General features: G+C 37.5%; 1 protein-coding gene across 1 annotated transcript in view; it reads left to right on the forward strand.

Moving 5' to 3' along the window:
* Positions 1 to 19,396, forward strand: part of ATP11B (ATPase phospholipid transporting 11B (putative)) — a 126,832-nt gene that overhangs the window by 36,707 nt on the left and 70,729 nt on the right. The window contains 9 exon segments of the mRNA XM_032630197.1: positions 1,795 to 1,902; positions 2,087 to 2,122; positions 2,124 to 2,216; positions 2,845 to 2,948; positions 11,692 to 11,739; positions 13,878 to 13,920; positions 13,922 to 13,943; positions 16,395 to 16,476; positions 18,419 to 18,569. Of these exon segments, the coding sequence (XP_032486088.1) occupies positions 1,795 to 1,902; positions 2,087 to 2,122; positions 2,124 to 2,216; positions 2,845 to 2,948; positions 11,692 to 11,739; positions 13,878 to 13,920; positions 13,922 to 13,943; positions 16,395 to 16,476; positions 18,419 to 18,569 (687 nt within the window).

A 19,396-nucleotide genomic window follows, 5' to 3' on the forward strand; every position in this document is an offset into this window, starting at 1 on the left:
CAACTTGCTAAAGCGGGAAGATCTCTGACCTATCTAATGGCCAGGGGAGACACACTCGGTCGGGCTGATGGCACCGTAGCCACACGCAGACAAAAAGTGCGACAGCTACGAAGAGAACGAAAGCGAAAATAAAAATCTCGGGCTCTATTGCAGCAAAAACATACCTAAACTGGACTACTTAACGGCGGTTCACTCCGTGTGTCGAGTTCTGAATCGGTCCTCCATGCGGGGCGCGCAGGTTCCCGGGTTTCGGCACCACTTGCGGCGAGCCGCTTCTGACCAGCAGAATGACGAATCACCACACGCTAGATTCTTCTCGCATCACACTTTATTGGAGTACAGCTTGGTTTCGGGCGGATGGAAGGAAGACCCCGCACGCTCGAGCCTGTCTGCTTATATAAGGGCTTAAGGACTCGTGTAAGTCCCTGATTCGTCCGTATGGTTATCGCATTTCGCAAGCCGGACTTTGGATAGGCCACTGCTTCAAAACCTGATTAGCATATTAGGTGCATACGCCCTAGCGGCATACTTAGTGCATGCGTAATGGCTATCCGGCCGCGCCCTACAGTAAACCAAATAAATAAATTAATTAAATAACATATAGTAAAAGTCTCTTATGCTCCTATCCCTTAGTCTCCTAGTTCTCCTCCTCTGAGGGAGCCATTATTTGTACATTAGTCCAGGCATCTATACAAAGTGTTCACATTAGTAAGCATATATTTTTCACAAATGATAGCATAGACTACAATACATTCTGTACCTTACTTTTATCACTTAGTGTTACTTCTTAGATATCATTCTACTATCTATACTTGTGCTATACCTCTGAGTGCTTGAATTTTCTCTAAAATAGCATAAGTCTTCTCCAGTGGATAAGGCTTCACGCTCCCAATGCAGGGGCCCTGGGTTTGATCCCTGGTCAGGAAACTAGATCCCACATGCATGCCGCAACTAAGGAGCTAGTGAGCCACAACTAAGGAGCCTTCCTGCCACAACTAAGACTCAGTGCAAGCAAATAAAAAATAAATATTTTTTAAAAATTACCACTCTTTAACATTTAATCAAAGGATTCTTTGTGAAATGCTTATGTTTCCTCTTTTTTATATTTATTTATTTATTTATTTTTAGCTGCATTGGGTCTTCGTGCTGTGCGCAGGCTTTCTCTAGTTGCGGCGAGCGGGGGCTACTCTTCGTTGCAGTGCATGGGTTTCTCATTGAGGTGACTTCTCTTGTTGCAGAGCACAGGCTCTAGGTGCACAGGCTTCAGCAGTTGTGGCTCGTGGGCTCAGTAGTTGTGGCTCACAGGCTCTAGAGCGCAGGCTCAGTAGTTGTGGCACATGGCTTAGTTGCTCCGTGGCATGTGGGATCTTCCCAGACCAGGGCACTGAACCCGTGTCCCCTGCATTGGCAGGCAGATTCTAACCACTTGCACCACCAGGGAAGTCCCTAAATTTCAGAACTTTTTGAAGACACAGGGATAGAAGAAATATGGTAATGAGAAAGTGAACGGTGAAAAAAAGGCCCATTAAGGTGACATAGAAGGAGCCTCCTGTAAGGAAACTGAGGAGGAGTAATTAGAGAGATAGTATGAAAACCAGGAACATGTATGTGATGCAAACCAAGAGAAAAGAGTGTTTCTAGTAGTGATGAATGTCAAATACCTGTGTCAGGTAGCCTAACATAATTCTAATGAATGAAATGTTTGGGGGAAATTTTTATGTTTCTTTTCCTCATTTGATAAAAAGTATCTTCTAATACTAAGAGGGGCATTTTTTATTCTTTTGATGTTCACAGGGATATGAAGATTGGTTAAGACATAACTCAGATAATGAAGTAAATGGAGCTCCTGTTTATGTTGTTCGAAGTGGTGGCCTTGTGAAGACTAGATCAAAAAACATTCGGGTATGCACTTAGTAAATAATAGAAATCAATAATATTTTGAAATCACAAATTCTCTGATTGTTTTAGTTAAAAGTCTGCTTTCCTACATTAAAATATTATGATAGACCACTTGTTCAGAACTCACTAAAATTAAGTCTTTGCCTTTAAAATCTGTATATCCACTTTTCCCCAAAATTCTTCATAGGTGGGTGATATTGTTCGAGTAGCCAAAGATGAAATTTTTCCCTGCAGATTTGGTGCTTCTGTCCTCAGATCGACTTGATGGTTCTTGTCACGTTACAACTGCTAGCTTGGATGGAGAAACTAACCTGAAGGTTTGTACATGCTTATGTTTGAGTGTCGCTCTTGGTGAACAAAATGTCTTTGGATTATAGTAATATTTTCCTTTGGTTAAGGGTAATAAAGTTTGACCTGATAAAGGAGAAATGTTTTTAAATTACTGAAACTTTTTAAAAGTTAAGGTTTTTTTTAAAGAAATAATGTTATTATACATTTACTCAAGGGGAGCCTCACATAATTTAGTCAAGTTTAAGAAAAGCGAAAAAGTGTTTTTAGGAAAAAAATAATCTTCTAATACATTGGTGCTTTTTTAGATACGGGACACATTTACATTTTTCTCAATTTTCAAAGTATTAATACAATCAAGGATTTTATTTGATACACTTTTTTCCCCCTATTAAATTTTTTATAATAAACTCAGAGCAGTAATGATTGTTAACACAGACTTAATTTCCTGGTATGCAAATGTCCTCTGTAGACAGGTAATCACAGTAGCTCCTTTTACTACTTGTTATTTTACATTCTTCTTTCTCTTCTGCCATCTAGCTAAGTGATCTCAGCTACAGAATGCTGTGATTTCATATGTAAAAGAGGTTTGAAATAAATGTTATCTAAAGTCCCATGTAGATCTCGAAACTGCGATTTAATTTTTCTTTTTTTCAGACCCATGTGGCAGTTCCAGAAACAGCAGTATTACAGACAGTTGCCAATTTGGACACTCTTATAGCTGTGATAGAATGTCAGAAACCAGAAGCAGACTTGTACAGGTATGGTGTGATAATCACCATGCTCATTTTAAGTTCTGTTTACAGATTTCATTTTTACAATGATAAATGTGCACCGAGATAGTTAGCTAATTGACATTATTGGGGGGAGCAAGGTGGGAGATCAGTTAAAGGGGAAAAAAGCTAAAAGCAGAATTTGCCAGAATTCTAAGCCAAAGTATTAATTCAAAAGCCATGCTTTTATTCACATGTTCTTTCCTGTTACCTTCTACTTTGGTATGAATTGGCTTTATAACAATAGCAATAAACTTTATAACTATAATAGTAGTTACAACAGAAATAAGATTATTTCCTTAGAAGAAAATAATCTAATGGTGTGCGTGTGTGCGTGCGTGTGTATATATGTGCTCCATGAAGGCAAGGGCCATGTCTTTATGTTCAATAGGAGCTAACTCCTTTTAACATTACAATTTACTAAATATTAATACAGTGTAAGTCATCTTTCAGTGAGTGCTGTGCTAATTATTGTGATCTATGGAATGGAAACAACTTTTTATTATTAAAGACTTCCATGAGAAACTACTTATTTTTACTCAATAACTGGTGATAGAATATAAATTATAGCCACATTGCAAAAATTACCCTCAGCTTCTTGTCATATTCTCCATCTCCATTTGTTGGTTGAAATGTTTTAAAATCTTATCACTAGTCATTGGATTTTTCAGATGTCTTACATATCTTTATTCTGGATCCATATATTTATAATGGAGTTTTCTCTATGTGATATTATAAAAATCTTGCATTTTCATCAAAGTCAAATATGGATACAATATGGAGTTTTCCAATTAACTGTAAAAATTTGGAGTTCTATGCTTTAAGAGCATTTAAATTATAAGATAGATTTAACTGTGAAGAATTTAGTACTTTAAGAGTTCTCTATTGCTGTTATTTCCAAGTCTCAGACAAGGGTGAATTATTAAACGATTAGTATTAAAAACTAGAAAATGATGCAGCATTAAGAAAGCATAAGATTAATATGAGATCAAATGTAACTAATGCTTTGGTGGGTGGTTTTACGTTATTTGGAAAATGGGGAGAAAGTTTAAAAATATTTTTTTAAAATAAGAAATAATTCACTGTTGAATATAAGGTATTCCTCTTTATTTTCTCTTTTCCTCTTCCTTACTGAAAGTATATGGGTTTTTTAAAATACAAATGTAATTACTACAGAAGACTTTTGTAATAGAAAAATAACTCATAATTAATTATGCCACTACTTTAAAATTCTTATTGCTGTTTTTATTCATTCATTCAACAAATTATTGTTGAGCACCTTTGTGCTCATTATGATAAGTGATAAATAAGATTAATAAGCACAGTTTCCATCCTTGAGGAACTCACAGCTGTAAAGATATTTTTTTATATATCTCTAACTGTATTTTTTCAGTTTACTGTACTATACTATATGCTATTTATAAGGGAAATATTGATGTTTAAAATTTTTAATGTCCAGGTAGGAGGAATGCTTAAATGGCTTTATGGTATAGATGTAAGATGAATTAGGTAGGTAATAAAAATGATGCTTTCAAAGAATTTAATGACATAGCAACATACTGAAATACAATGTTGAATAAAATGTTATAGAGCTGTAGTCTTATATGATCCCAATTATATAAAAAGAAATATGTATGTATGTGTATTTGATAGGTAGTTAAGTAGTTAGATAGAAAAAATAAATAGGTATAGAGAGAAAGAAAAACCTAGAGGAATTACATGTCAGAATGTTAGTACTTATTTCTTGGTGGTACGATTTCAGCTGCTTTTTAATCACCTTTTTTGTTCTCGATATTTTCTAATATTTCTTGAAAGAATATGGATTGCCTTTGTGGTTTTTTTAAAGTATTTTCTATCTTACTACACAGTATTCGTAATGATCTTTTTTAATGGCTGCATAATAGTCTTAAGTAAACGTACTAGAACCTAACGGTTCCCCAGTCTTCCCATACTTAACTCTTCCATTGTTTTGCTATTAGAAATATTGCATGACACCTTATTACATATAAGTTCACCAACTCAGAATCCAGTAGTTAGATAGTTCATCATTCCCTCCTCTTTGATACAACTTGTTCACTTGGCTTTCAAGACATCTCCCTCTCTTGATTTTCCTCTTACTTCAGTAGTCCCTCCTTCTCAATCTCTTTGGCTGATTTCTCCTCTTTATGACTTCTTGATGTTAGAGTGCCCCAGGACTATCCTCAGTCCTCTTCCCTCCTCTACCTATACCTTTCACTATCTGAACTCACTCTTTGTGATCTCATCCTGGCTGATGGCTTTCAAAACCATCTATATGCTGATGACTCCAAATTTATATCTTAATCCCAGATTTCTTCCCTAGTCTTCAGATTCTTATATCCAACTTCCTGTTCCACAATTCCACTTGGATATTTAGTAAAAAATATCAAATTAATCACGTTGAAAACTGAATTCCTGATCTTTCCTCCAGAAGTTTTTATGCTAACGGCCTTTCCCATTTCAGCTGATGACAGTCCATCTTTTCAGTTGTTCTGGCCAGAAACCTTGGAGTCAGCTATGACTCCTTCATCCCCTCTCTGCTCACCTCTTCTCACCTCCTCTGCCACATCTCATCCCAATCCATCAGAATATCTTATTGGTTTACCTTCAAAACACATCCAAAACCAGACCATCTTTCACCCCCTTCTCTGCTACTAAATTGATCCAAACCAGCATTATCTTCTGCTTGGATTACTGCTATCAAAGGCTTCCTTACTGGTTTTTCTGCTTTTACTCTTCTTTCCCTTGCAGTCAGTCTGTTCTCACAAAAGCAGCCAGAGTCATCCTTTTTAAATGTAAGTCAGATCATGGCATTCCTCTGCCCAAACTTTACAATGGCTTTTCTGTCTCACTCATATCTTTATAATGATCTTACTGATTGCCTCCATCCCCAGCTGATCTCTGATCTAATTTTTGACCCTTCTCCCTGTTGCCTCACCTTCCAGCTACACTGGCCTCCTTATTTTCCCTTGAAAATGCCATATCCACTTCTACCTTTTCACTAGCTGTTCTTTATCTAACTCCTTTACCACCTTCTAGTCTTCGCTTAAAATCACCTCTTCAGTGAGGCCTACTTTGACTATTTAATACTGTGACTTAATCCTTCTTACCCTCTCCTGCTTTTTTTTAATAGCACATAATACCTTCTAGTATACTATGTAATGTACTTATTTATTATGTTTGTTGCTTATTATCTCCTTCTCCAACTAAATTGTAAACTCAAGGACAGACATCTTTGTGTGTTTTGTTCACTGATGTATCCCAAGTACCTAGAACAGATCTGGCATATAGGAGGCCTTACTACATGTTTGTTGACAGTTGAAAAGAATAAATATCTTTATGGACTTAATTTTATGCACTTAAGTTTTTCCTTTTATTGAATTCTGTGATATATGCAACTAAGATTTGTGTGTGTTACAATTCACTTAACTATTGAATTGAAATACCTAGAACAGAATAGACACTCAATAAATATCTGTTGAATGAGTAAATGAATGATAAGAGTTCCACAGTATTACTTAATCAAAGGATTTGAGAACATTTTTATTGCCCATTTATTCATCATATATTGAGTGCCTCTAATAACTGAGGCATAGTGCTAGATACTGGGAATGCAGCAGTAAGGAAACAGTGATAGCTCCTGACTCCTAGAGTTAATAATCTAATACTAGATTATTCCCTAAGAACAGACAGAGCTGCAAAAGTGGAATTATTAGATTAAAACCCTAATCGAGTTTGGCCTTTATTAAACCTACTGACACGTTACTTTCCAAAAACATTGGATTAATTTTTATTGCTATGAGCTAAGTATAAGTTTATGAGGCTTATTATTGTTTCAAAATGTTACAAGTATTAAGTTTTGTTTTTCGTGTTTTTTAAAATTTATTTATTTATTTTTGGCTGCGTTGGGGCTTTGTTGCTGTGCACGGGCTTTCTCTAGTTGCAGTGAGTGCGGGCTGCTCTTCGTTGCAGTGTGTGGGCTTCTCATTACGATGGCTTCTCTTGTTGCAAAGCACAGGCCCTAGATGCACAGGCTTCAGTAGTTGTGGCACACAGGCTCAGTAGTTGTGGCGCACAGGCTTAGTTGCTCTGTAGCATGTGGGATCTTCCAGGACCAGGGCTCAAACCTGTGTCCCCTGCATTGGCAGGCAGATTCTTAACCACTGTGCCACCAGGGAAGTCCCTAGTATTAAGTATTATAGTTTTAAAATTTTCGCTGATTTTGTAGATAATAGTTTTATAGTTTTAAAACTAGTTTTAATTTATTGTTTCACTAAAAAGGCTGAGCAGGGAGTTCCCTGGCAGTCCAGCAGTTAGGACTCGGCGCTTTCACTCCCGGGGTCTGAGTTCAGTCGCTGGTTGGGGAACTAAGATCCTGCAAGCCATGCAGCACGGCCAAGAAAAAAAAGGAAGGAAAGAAAAGAAAGGCTGAACATTTTTCTGTGTTTATTAATTTTTCTCCTTTGAATATTGTCAGTTCCTTCCAGTTACCTATTAGTTAACAGTGGTTACATTATTTCCCTTTTTATTTTTCTTTAAATAAATTTATTTATTTACTTACTTAATTTTGGCTGTATTGGGTCTTTGTTGTTGCACACGGGCTTTTCTCTAGTTGCGGCGAGCGAGGGCTATCCTTCGTTGTGGTGTACGGGCTTCTCATTGCGGTGGCTTCTCTTGTTGCAGAGCACGGGCTCTAGGTGCACGGGCTTCAGTAGTTGTGGCTGGCGGGCTCTAGAGCGCAGGCTCAGTAGTTGTGGCCCACAGGCTCTAGAGCGTAGGCTCAGTAGTTGTGGTGCACGGGTAGTTGTGGTGTACGGGCTTAGTTGCTCTGCCGCATGTGGAATCTTCCCGGACCAGGGCTCAAACCCTTGTCCCCTGCACTGGCAAGTGGATTCTTAACGACTGCGCCACCAGGGAAGTCCACATTATTTCCTTTTAGAAAACTCTAACAGCTTATTGAGGAGGGGCTAGAGTACGGTTAAGAAATTATCTCTGCCCAACCACTGGAAGAAATAAAAACTAGGAGAGTCTTCTGTTTAGGTACAGCCTCTAGCAGGTGCCTATTTCACAGTATTCTCCATAGTCTCTTTCCTTGGCTCCTTTGCTCTTTTTGTTCTTTTTTTTTAATTCTTTCTATTCTCTTTATTTTTTGTAGACTCCAACTCATCAGTTCTACTTCTAGGAATTTTTCCTAACAAAATAATGATATTCTGCTTTTAGAAATATATCTTGGGCTTCCCTGGTTGCACAATGGTTGAGAGTCCGCCTGCTGATGCAGGGGACACGGGTTCGTGCCCCAGTCTGGGAAGATCCCACATGCCGCAGAGCAGCTAGGCCTGTGAGCCATGGCCGCTGAGCCTGCGTGTCCAGATCCTGTGCTCCGCAGCGGGAGAGGCCACAACAGTGAGAGGCCCACATACTGCAAAAAAGAAATATATCTTAATGCAAATGTGAAAAGATATGTACACTGGCTTGTTTGGGGCTGTATTGTTTAGACTATCCATAAGTTGGGAAAAAACCTAAGCTTCTGTCAGTAGTGAATTACTTAAATAAATTATGCAGTGACCCCAAAATACAATGCTGTGTGTGGCCATTAAAAGTAATGATGTGGATCTGTTTTTTTGTGTTTTTTTTTTTTTTGCAGTACACGGGCCTCTCACTGTTGTGGCCTCTCCCGTTGCGGAGCGCAGGCTCAGTAGCCATGGCTCACGGGCCCAGCCGCTCCGCGGCACGTGGGATCCTCCCAGACCGGGGCACGAACCCGTGTCCCCTGCATCGGCAGGCGGACTCTCAACCACTGCGCCACCAGGGAAGCCCTGGATCTGTATTTTTCACAGGACATGTTAAGTGGGGAGAAAATATTACCAACAGTATTTATGATATGATCCCATTTTTGTTTTTAAGATACATACATATTTATATGTACATGGAAAAAAGGCCTGGAAAACATACCTCAAAATAATAATGTTTTATTTGAGTAGTGGGGTTACTGATGATTGTTCCCTTTTTGTCGTCTTTTTACATCGTCTGAATCATTTTATAAAGTATGTGTATTTGAGTGTATTCAGTCTTTATAATCAGTAAAGAATAATAAAGCTCTTTTCCATTTTGAAACAAATCATAGTGTGGGTTTGGAGAGAGGGCTATGGAAAGTGCAGAATGAGTTAATCCAGCATGGTACTGGCATGAACAAATACAATAAGTGCTTTAGAATCAAGGATAACGGGACAGATAAAATGAAGGAGAACAGGTCTCTTGTTGCCATTTGGCTCAGGAAAATCGAAAGACTGACCACACATTATCTCTGAACAGGGCCTAGGAGTCACCAGCTGAATTGGCTCTTTGAATCTAAATCCAAAGTTTGAGGCTCAAACCAGAGCTACATAAAATTCCGTTAAGTGGAGATAATTAAAAAGCAGGACTTCCCTGGCGGTCCAGTGGTTAAGACTCCATGCTTTCACTGCAGGGGGCATGGGTTCGATCCCTGGTTGGGGAACTAAGATCCCGCATGCCATGCGGCACAGCAAAAAAAAAAAAAAAAAAAAAAAAAAAAGCAGGGCTTCCCTGGTGGCGCAGTGGTTGAGAGTCCGCCTGCCGATGCAGGGGACACAGGTTCGTGCCCCGGTCTGGGAAGATCCCACATGCTGTGGAGTGGCTAGGCCCGTGAGCCATGGCCGCTGAGCCTGCGTGTCCGGAGCCTGTGCTCTGCAACGGGAGAGGCCACAACAGTGAGAGGCCTGCATACCGCCAAAAAAAAAAAAAAAAAAAAAAAAGCAGTGCTTCTCCCTGATACAGGAGGCTGAAGGAAGAAGAAGTAAGAGATTAGCAAGAAACAATGAATCCAAAGTCTACAAGGGGTAAAGCATCTGTAACCTGGAAACAGGAGGGATAACAGGGGACATTTGGAAAGTCATGCTTAATACTTCTTTGCGTAGTTAAATGAGTAACATGAGGCTCTGCCCAGAATTTGCTTCAACTCAGAATTTACCTCTCACTATTATAGAAGGTAATTTTTCACTTGAGTTGACTTTGTGCTATGGAGCCGTTTTGGTAGTGGAAATTGGAACTAAAAGGCCAGGCTATGAAAATTCATTATAACAACAGGCCACTTACTCTAAATTTCAGGAAACCAAAAGTTAAAGAAGCTCTGGAGATCACTAATAGTTTTTTTACTTACTACTCTACCCTCCGCACGTAATTCACACATAGTAGTTGCTCAGTGAATATTTGTTGGATAAATGAGTGCATGAATAAGTATGTGAATGAGTGAATGAATGAATGATTCTGGTTACCGGAGTCTTTATTTAGTAAACTGATAAAAATGTATGAGCATTCATTGTTGGCTAAATAATATATGCATCTCTGTGTAGCAATTATAAAGTCTCATCATGACCAAACTGATAATCATAATAATATATTACATTTGCATTGCCATTTTGAAAAAATTTTTTCATTCATTAGTTTGCTTATAGCTGGAGTAGAGATGGCAAGAATATATATATATATATATATATATTTTAAAGACAATACTTTCTTGTCACTATTTGGAACACCTGGTGCCCCCAGTCTGCTCTTAATCATCAGAATACTTAATTTATAGTCAAATGTCAAGTCATCTTTGAGCCTGTGTCCTTATCCCCAGCCAGGAGCCTGTGTCCTCTATCCCCAGGCCCAACATATTCCTTGAGTGTCAGAGTTGTGGGTAACTGCATAAAAGCTACAGTATCCCACCTTAGAAGGGCGCAGAGATGGGACGGAGAGGGGAGAGTGGCAAGTTGAAGAAAGCCATAGGCAAAGTCCAATCAGTAGTCATTAGAGGGCAAGAAAAGCCCAGGATGTCAATAATCACAGGGGAAAGGAAATGTTGAGTACAAAATCTGAAGGAGAATGAAGGGTGGGAGAGGCCTGAGCCCAGAGGCAGTCTTGATCCAGAAGAGGTCAGCCTGAGTCAGGAACCCTGGAGGCTGTGAAGCAAAGGGCAGTGGATTAGGGGATTCAGACATCACAGAAGAGTTGGACAAGCTGGTACCCATTGGAGAAGGTGACAGCACTGCCCATGACATGTAGCAGCAGCAGGAACAGAGTGAGGTTTCTCTAATGCATGGGCCCAAAGACTTTAAGTAGCAAGTTGACGTGGGTCATGTACAGAACGCTGCCAGCAGCCCCATGTAGACATAGTACAGGATCCCCAAGTCTAGATGCAGGCCAAGAATTGGGCAGAAGGCTTGGGTACCAAAAAGGTCGTGTTGCCAAAGTTGGTGAAATAGACCATGAGGAGAAGTAGTGTGAGGCAGCTGTGGGCAGCAGCAGCAGCTTATAGCACCGGTGCAGATTCAGTACATCATCTGCGAAGCCCAGGAAGATTATGCAGCAGATGGCAAGGAGCACACTGCATAGTGAGGGAAAGCTTTACACTGCTCCTCCACAAAACAGTTCAGGAACGGGAAAAGGGTGAAGCAGAAGAGGATGATAAGGCAAACAGCACCACTGATCGCTCCCTGGGACTCTAAGAATATTAATTTTTTAAAGCTTAATGACTGATTTACCTTTGTAATTTCTAACATGAATATTGGACCATTCATATATGCAAAAGGTTGGTTTTGTTTCATATCTAAGAATAGTGCCAGAACTGTCTTAAAATTTTCCACTCATTGATGTCATAAGTAATGTATCATTCATTAGTTTTTTTGTAACATAGTGAATTCTTTGATAGATTCATGGGACGAATGATAATAACTCAACAAATGGAAGAAATTGTAAGGTAAGAATAAATTTGTATTATCCAATCGCTTTTAAGTGAGAATTGTTTGGGGGAGGGACTAAAATCAAGTTAAAGGGAGATTAGATAAGTAAGCAGCATATCATGGGAAAGGTTTAATTTAAAAACATTTAGCATTTCATCTTCTAGTAATTTCTAGCAGCAGCAGATGAGATGAGGATGAAGCAAATGCCAGGAAATGACATCAAAAACATTTAGTAAGATTATTTGTGTACTCGTATTTGTTTGTCTGATATATTGGGTAGTAACATAAAGGAATCATAGTGGTCCCTATCCAGATCCTTACACATCTAAACGTACCACCACATAAGTCTCTAATACAAAAAATGTCTTATGTAATGTTTAACAAATAAAAATATTATGGTCTTCTTCACTTCAAGATCATTCCTTACAAACTAGCGTATTTATTGGCCAGTAACTTCTTATATACTCTTCTGATTGGTTATTTGGTTGGTTGGTTGTTTTGATTTGTTTTCCCTCAATATTCAGGTTAATTTCTGGTACCTACATGAAAGGCTTTGGGTCATTTCAAAGATTTTCTGATAGGGTGAGATTACATTGTTACTCATGACCACAAAGCTGAATTTAGAAAAAACCTTGGAATCAGCCCTTGAACTTCTAGTTAACTTAGCACTCCACCTCTTTTCTGGAGACGTTCAGTTTATACTGACTGCATGAAATAAGTCACTGACATAAAGAGTTGAGAATTTTTAAAAATGAAATCCTCAAGACAAGCTACCAAAAATATGCATCAGCATGGATTCACACTTTTAATAAAAGTCAACACAGGAGCACGTTCAATAAACTGTAACAAGGTCTTTTTAAGTGTAGGACCCCTGCTGAATAACAGTGACTGGGTTTTATTTTGATTTCTACAGTGACATATTGGGATGCATGTGTGGATACGTGGTATGGATTGCATTAAGATATTGTGGCTGGTAAAGGAAAAGATCAATTATGTTACCTTAGCAGGTAGAATGGTTTTAAAAAAAAAAGAGAGCCATGTTCTTTGCTAAAGCAACCAGAGTGAACTGATGAATTATCTTTTAATTTGAAGCTTTCTATCATTATATCCCAATTTTATATGCCAACATGAGCTCAAAGTTTTTCTATTCATTGCTGGAACCAAAACCAAGTAGAAAAGAGCTATAATATGGCTCCTGAATAATTGATTTTGGAATATCCATTCAGGGTGCTCCAGATACGACTATATAATAAAACCATACTTGTTAACCATAGCCCAAACACCTGGCCCCCGCTCCACTGTGTTCATTGGATTATTATTTTTAGTGTTTAGGTTTGCAGACCTCTTTAGAATTGGTTCAGATTCTGTTTGATTTGGATAACTGTGTATGTATATTTCAGAAAAGCCTTATGATAAGGAATATCAACAAAATCAAGGCTTTTTTACTTATCCATACCAGAGTCTTATCATTTGCTATCACTAAGAAAATACAATTTTCCTTTCTAGTTATTTCTTCTCGTTTTATATCTCCTTTATGGAGAGAAATTCAAACAGCAAGAAGACCTGTGCTCCAAGAAGTATGCAATGCAAGTAGTCAAGTTGTAGTGTTGATCTTGCCTAGAAAAAGTACTAACTCACTTACTATGTTATCTTCTATAACCTAGTATAATTTTAATTGTGCAGAACTCATGCAGTTATATACAAATCATACTACAATTTATGTTTATTTTGCATTCTTCACACAACCTGTTTACACTGCATTTTAATTCTGTATTTTCCCTTTGAAAAATGTTAATTGATTTTGCTCAAAATTTTATCTTCTGTAAAACATTTTAAAATCATTGCTTAATTTTTGGTTTTGTTGAGTTTTATGTTTAAACTTCGGAAACAAGTGGCTTTGTGATTTTATCTACAGGCATAGTCTTATTTCTGAGCCATTGATCTTAAAATGACTGAAATGCTAAGGCAGATATTTGTTGTTATGGTAACTAGCAGCATGATTGACCTCGACAGCTTTACAGTAGCAGAGATTTTGGTTTTATATGAAAGCATTGTTATAAGTATAGCTGAAGTACCTTCTGTCTGCTAAAGATGCCATTTTAAAATTTAATTGAAATTTTAATATATTCAATGATTTTGGTTATTTTTTCCCTAGACCTCTGGGGCCAGAGAGTCTCTTGCTTCGCGGAGCCAGATTAAAAAAACACAAAAGAAATTTTTGGTTTGTATATATTGAAATTTTAAATTATAGATTCGTTTTGATGCTTTATATGAAGTATTTTTAAAAGCCCAGTATTTGTGGTCTTTTGGTTAGATAATGTATTGTCTATGATAATTTTCTTTCAAAGATTGTATTAATATAATTTTGTGTTATATTTTTTGTTAATTCCTATTTTTGAGTAATATAGAACTAATGGTGTTGAGAACTATATACTCTGACACCTTGGTGCAGTAAACCACTTGTATAAAATTCCATTATGATTATTCTTAGATTGGATTGTTAAAACTGCTGACTCATTTGTTCATCCGTTTATTCATTCAGTGAATTCTTACTGATCTGTGACTATATAACAGATACTGTTGGAACATACACTGACTGGATCAAAAGGATGAATAAACAGTGCTCTTGCATTGTCGAGCTAAACTAATTCATTATGCTCTGAGTCAACTCTAGGTAAATTGTGAAGTCAGTGATAACCTGTAGCTGTCAACTGGCTACTCGCCTTTCAGGAATGGCCCGTCATATTCTGGCCAGCTTGTTTTATTCACTGAATATTTACAGCTTTTGAGCTCTTCTTCCTCAGTCTCTTCTTTCCTGTTAACTGTACTGTATCTTATCTCTCAGTATTTGGCTCTCTGATAAAGAATTCCATATATTTTTTAAAAAGGAATATAACTAGTATGGCAAAAATGTGGAGAAACTGGAACCCTCATACACTGCTGGTGGGAGTGTAGAATGTTGCAGCTGCTGTGGAAAATAGTTTGGCAATTCCTCAATAAGTTAAACATAGAGTTACTGTATCACTCAGCAATTCTGCTTCTAGCTATATACCCTAAAGAATTGAAGAAGACAGGTGCTCAAACAAAGGCTTGTATGAGAATGTTCATAGCAGCACTGTTCACAATAGCCAAAGGGTAGAAACTGCCCAAATGTCTACCAACTAATGAATGGATAAACAAGTATAGGATATCCAAGTAATGGAATATTATTCATCCATAAGAAATGAAGTACTGATACATGCTACAACGTACATAAACTTTGAAAACATTATGCTGAGTGAACGAAGTCAAACACAAAAGGCCACATATTGTATGATTTCATTTATACTTAAAATACCCAAAACAGGCAGATTCATAGAGACAGAAAGTAGATTAGTGGTTCCCAGCATCTGGGGAGTGGAGGGGAATTGGGAATGATTGTTTAATGGGTACAGGGTTTTTTTGGCGGGGGGGGGCGGGTGATGAAATATTCTCAACTTGGATAGGATGGTTGCACAGCATTGTGAATGTAACTAAGTGCCACTGAATTGTATTAAAAAGGCAAACTGTATGTTATGTGTATTTTACCACAATTTTAAAAAGGGGACCATAGTAAAGTTTTAATGGCAGAAGCCAGAGAAAACCTCCAGGGCTTTTAGGCCCTCTCGTGTAATGCTGTATTTTAACACCTCTCTAGCAGTAACACCTTTCACACTCTTAAAATTTAGGAAACGTGTATTTGAATGCCTTTAAATGGGTCTGCTATTGTTTTCCTCAGCACCACCTCTCTGTGTTGTACCATTTTGTCTCATTTCTCACATTTCTATAATTTTGGTGCCCTTTATCATTTGAGTTGTAATCCCTGCCTTGGAAGGATAATTCCAATAGTGAAAATTCCAGTTATTGATCGTCTTTCTGTTTCTAGGCATTTTGCTAATCTGTCACACAACTCTCATACCAGTTTTATTAGGTATTTTTCCCATTTAAAGATGGGGAAATTGAGACTCAGAAAGATTAGATAACTTACTCAAGGTCACAGAACTAATAAGTGGCAGAGCTAGCCTTCAAACCAAGCTCTAACTCCAAAGTTTTTTAATAAGACTGGTCTTACCCCAGTTTTAGTCCCCTTATTACTGTCATTCTCATCTCAGTCATTCACGTAGGCACATATTTTTAAAATAGCACTTTCCTTGTGTTTATTTCATTTACTCTGACATTCCATATTATCTTTCCAGTGCTTATGAGATTATGTCTAGACTCCAGATTCTGGCATTCAAGGTCTTTCAAACTGACGCCAGTCCATTGTTACAGCCTAACAGAAAGCACTTTTCTATCTCTGTCTTTCTTAACACTGTTTGCTCTGTCTATAATGGCCTTCCCGGCCTTCTTTATCTTTCCGAATTCTTTCCTCCATCAATTCCAACTCAAATAATACCTCTTTCATTCAGATATCCCAGTTATAATTCAGGAACAGAACCCACATGCCTTCCTCATTCAACCGGTTGAATGACTGGAATTTCCCAAAATTGTACTTGGAAAGCCTTTTAAAAAAAACTCCAGAAAGACTTAAAGGAAAGCCAAATTCTGACAACTCTCAGATGATACAGTTTCTTAGATTTTCTTTCATGCTAGTGAGTACCTTTCTTTTGTGAAACATGGTAGAGGATTATCTTAAGACTGTTTTGTTTTGCAGGTGTTGCTGTGTATACTGGAATGGAAACTAAGATGGCATTAAATTACAAGAGCAAATCACAGAAACGATCTGCAGTAGAAAAGTAAGAAAACTATTTTCATTTATTTACACATAAATAGGACTTTTTAAAATTAATTTATTTTCTTGCACTGGGTCTTAGTTGAAGCAGGCAGGTCCTTAGTTGTCGCTTGAGGGCTCCTTAGTTGCAACATGTGAACTCTTAGTTGTGGCATGCATGTGGGATCTAGTTCCCTGACCAGGGATCAAACCCACGCCCCCTGCATTGGGAGTGCAGAGTCTTAACCACTGAGCCACCATGGAAGTCCCAGTATGACTATTGCTATGTATATTATTCTATATGTATAAAATATGTATATAAAAATATATTTCAAGTCAACAAACGATGGTATCCTTGAAGATAGGGATGGTTTCTCATTTTTATTTATTTAATTTTAATTTATTGAAATATAGTTGACGTAAAATATTTTGTTAGTTTCAGGTGTAGTACATAGTGATTTGACATTTGCATACATTATGAAATGTTGACCACAGTAAGTCTAGTAATTGTCTGGCCCCATACAAAGTTATTGCAATAATATTGACCATATTCCTTATGCTGTATATTATATTCTCATGGCTTACTTATTTTATAACCCAAGGTTTATACCTCTTAATCCCTTTCACCTATTTTACCCATCCCCCCAATACCAGCAAGCAACCACCTATTTGTATCTATGAGTCTGTTTTCATTTTGTTTTGTTTTTTAATTTTTTTAATTTTTATTTATTTATTTTTTTGATGCGGACCATTTTTGAAAGTCTTTATTGAATTCGTTACAATGTTGCTTCTGTTTTATGTTTTTGGATTTTTTAAGGCATGTGGGATCTTAGCGTCCCAACCAGGGACTGTGTGTGTGTTCTTAGCTCCCTGACCAGAGATCGAACCCACACCCCCTGCATTGGAAAGCAGAGTCTTAACCACTGGACCACCAGGGAAGTCCCTGTTTTGTTTTTCTAGATTCCACATATAAGTGAGATCATACGGTATTTGTCTTTTTCTGTCTGACTTAGCATAATAACCTTTAGATTCATCCATGTTGTCACAGATGGCAAGATTTCAGTTTTTTTCCCCCCCAAAGAAAAGACTTTGGGGAGTCTCCCTGCCTAATGGGAGACTTAGGCAGGTTTATTGGCTGAGGGGAAGTACCAACATAGAGGGTGTACCAGTGAGCTACTGCCACCAAGTTGCTGCATCATAAACTGTCCTACAACTCATTCACTTCCATTCATTGTCACAGATGAGTGGATTGGCTGAGGGTCAGCTGAGCTCTGCCGGGAGGAGCTGGGATGACTCAACGTTGCCTCTCATGTCTCTCTTCTTCCTGGGACACGCTAATGCAGAAATGTGCTCTTCTTTTTTTTTTTTTAAAAATTATTTATTTATTTATTTTTGGCTGCATTGGGTCTTCGTTGCTGTGTGCAGGCTTTCTCTAGTTGTGGCGAGCGGGGGCTACTCTTTATTGCTGTGCGAAGGCTTCTCATTGTAGTGGCTTCTCTTGTTGCGGAGCATGGGTTCTAGGCGCACAGGCTTCAGTAATTGTGGCACACGGGCTCAGTAGTTGTGGCTCGCGGGCTCTAGAGTGCAGGCTCAGTAGTTGTGGCACACATGGGCTTAGTTGCTCCGCAGCATGTGGGATCTTCCCGGACCAGGGCTCAAACCCATGTCCCTGTGTTGGCAGGTGGATTCTTAACCACTGCACAAGAGAAGCCCACTGTAAGCATTTTGAACAGTAGTTAACTATAGTAAATATGCTTGTAATCTTATGTATCTGTTCTTTTATTTCTAGTAAATGGATTGAATTGAATGGTCATTTCTTAAAAACAAAGACTGTGTCCTTTAAATAGCTACTGTTATATCTTATATACTGATATTTAGTATCTTATTTAATACCAATGTTAATTTCCAAACAAATGAGTATAATAACATATAATTGATACATTTTATATTCTCTTTCTTCATTTCAGGTCAATGAATACATTTTTGATAATTTATCTAATAATCCTTATTTCTGAAGCCATCATCAGTACTATCTTGAAATATACATGGCAAGCTGAAGAAAAATGGGATGAACCTTGGTATAACCAAAAAACAGAACATCAAAGAAATAGTAGTAAGGTACTTCATGGTGTTCTTGACTATGTTACAAAGAAAATTTTATTCTTTGGAAATTTTATTTCTTTTAATGCTTTGGTAGTGACTTCTGATAGGAGTGACCACTGTCATCCCTAAAACTATCACTGTTGAAGGGTGACAAAAGGTTATTGCACGTGAAGAGTAGCCAGCATGTTTGTACTGGTATGCTTTTTACATTTTACAGCATAAGCAGTTATATTCCCTGTGGCATGACTTGAATAATTAAAAGAGATCACAGACATTTAAGTCATCTGTATTGGCATTCCACTTCAGTAATACAAATGGAAAATTTTATTCTACTTACTGTATGTAAATAGAATTTTCAGTTCTATCAATAATTCAAGGAGTCTTACTGTCAATATATTGGTGGTATGAGGTAAATACGAATTATGTCATAAAAAGTTTTAAACTGAGTAAATATGGACTACCAGGAGAAGTTAACGTGCAGTTTTGGTAAATTGTTCTCCAAATTTCACTTTAGATTAGAGTGCAAATATTGGAAGATAAGTTTGAATGTCAAGAGACCAAAAAGCAGATAATCACAGGAACATATTTTCAGTATCATTTACAATTAGGTATTTTATCTTTTACAGAACACATTTTAAAATGTGGAACTGCTATGCCATTGAAGTAGGCTATTCCTGTGTAATCTGTAATTGAGAGTTTTAATTTCTAGCAGTTCTAGCCTAGCAATTATTTTACATTTCTAAAATTACCGTCAGTTTTTAGTTATCTGTGATTTTGATGTGTAGAAATAGAATGATAAGTATGCTACAGAGGTTCTAATTATAATTTTGTCGTAAGTAATT

Source organism: Phocoena sinus, chromosome 4, assembly GCF_008692025.1.
Source record: "Phocoena sinus isolate mPhoSin1 chromosome 4, mPhoSin1.pri, whole genome shotgun sequence".
Lineage (NCBI taxonomy): Eukaryota > Metazoa > Chordata > Mammalia > Artiodactyla > Phocoenidae > Phocoena > Phocoena sinus.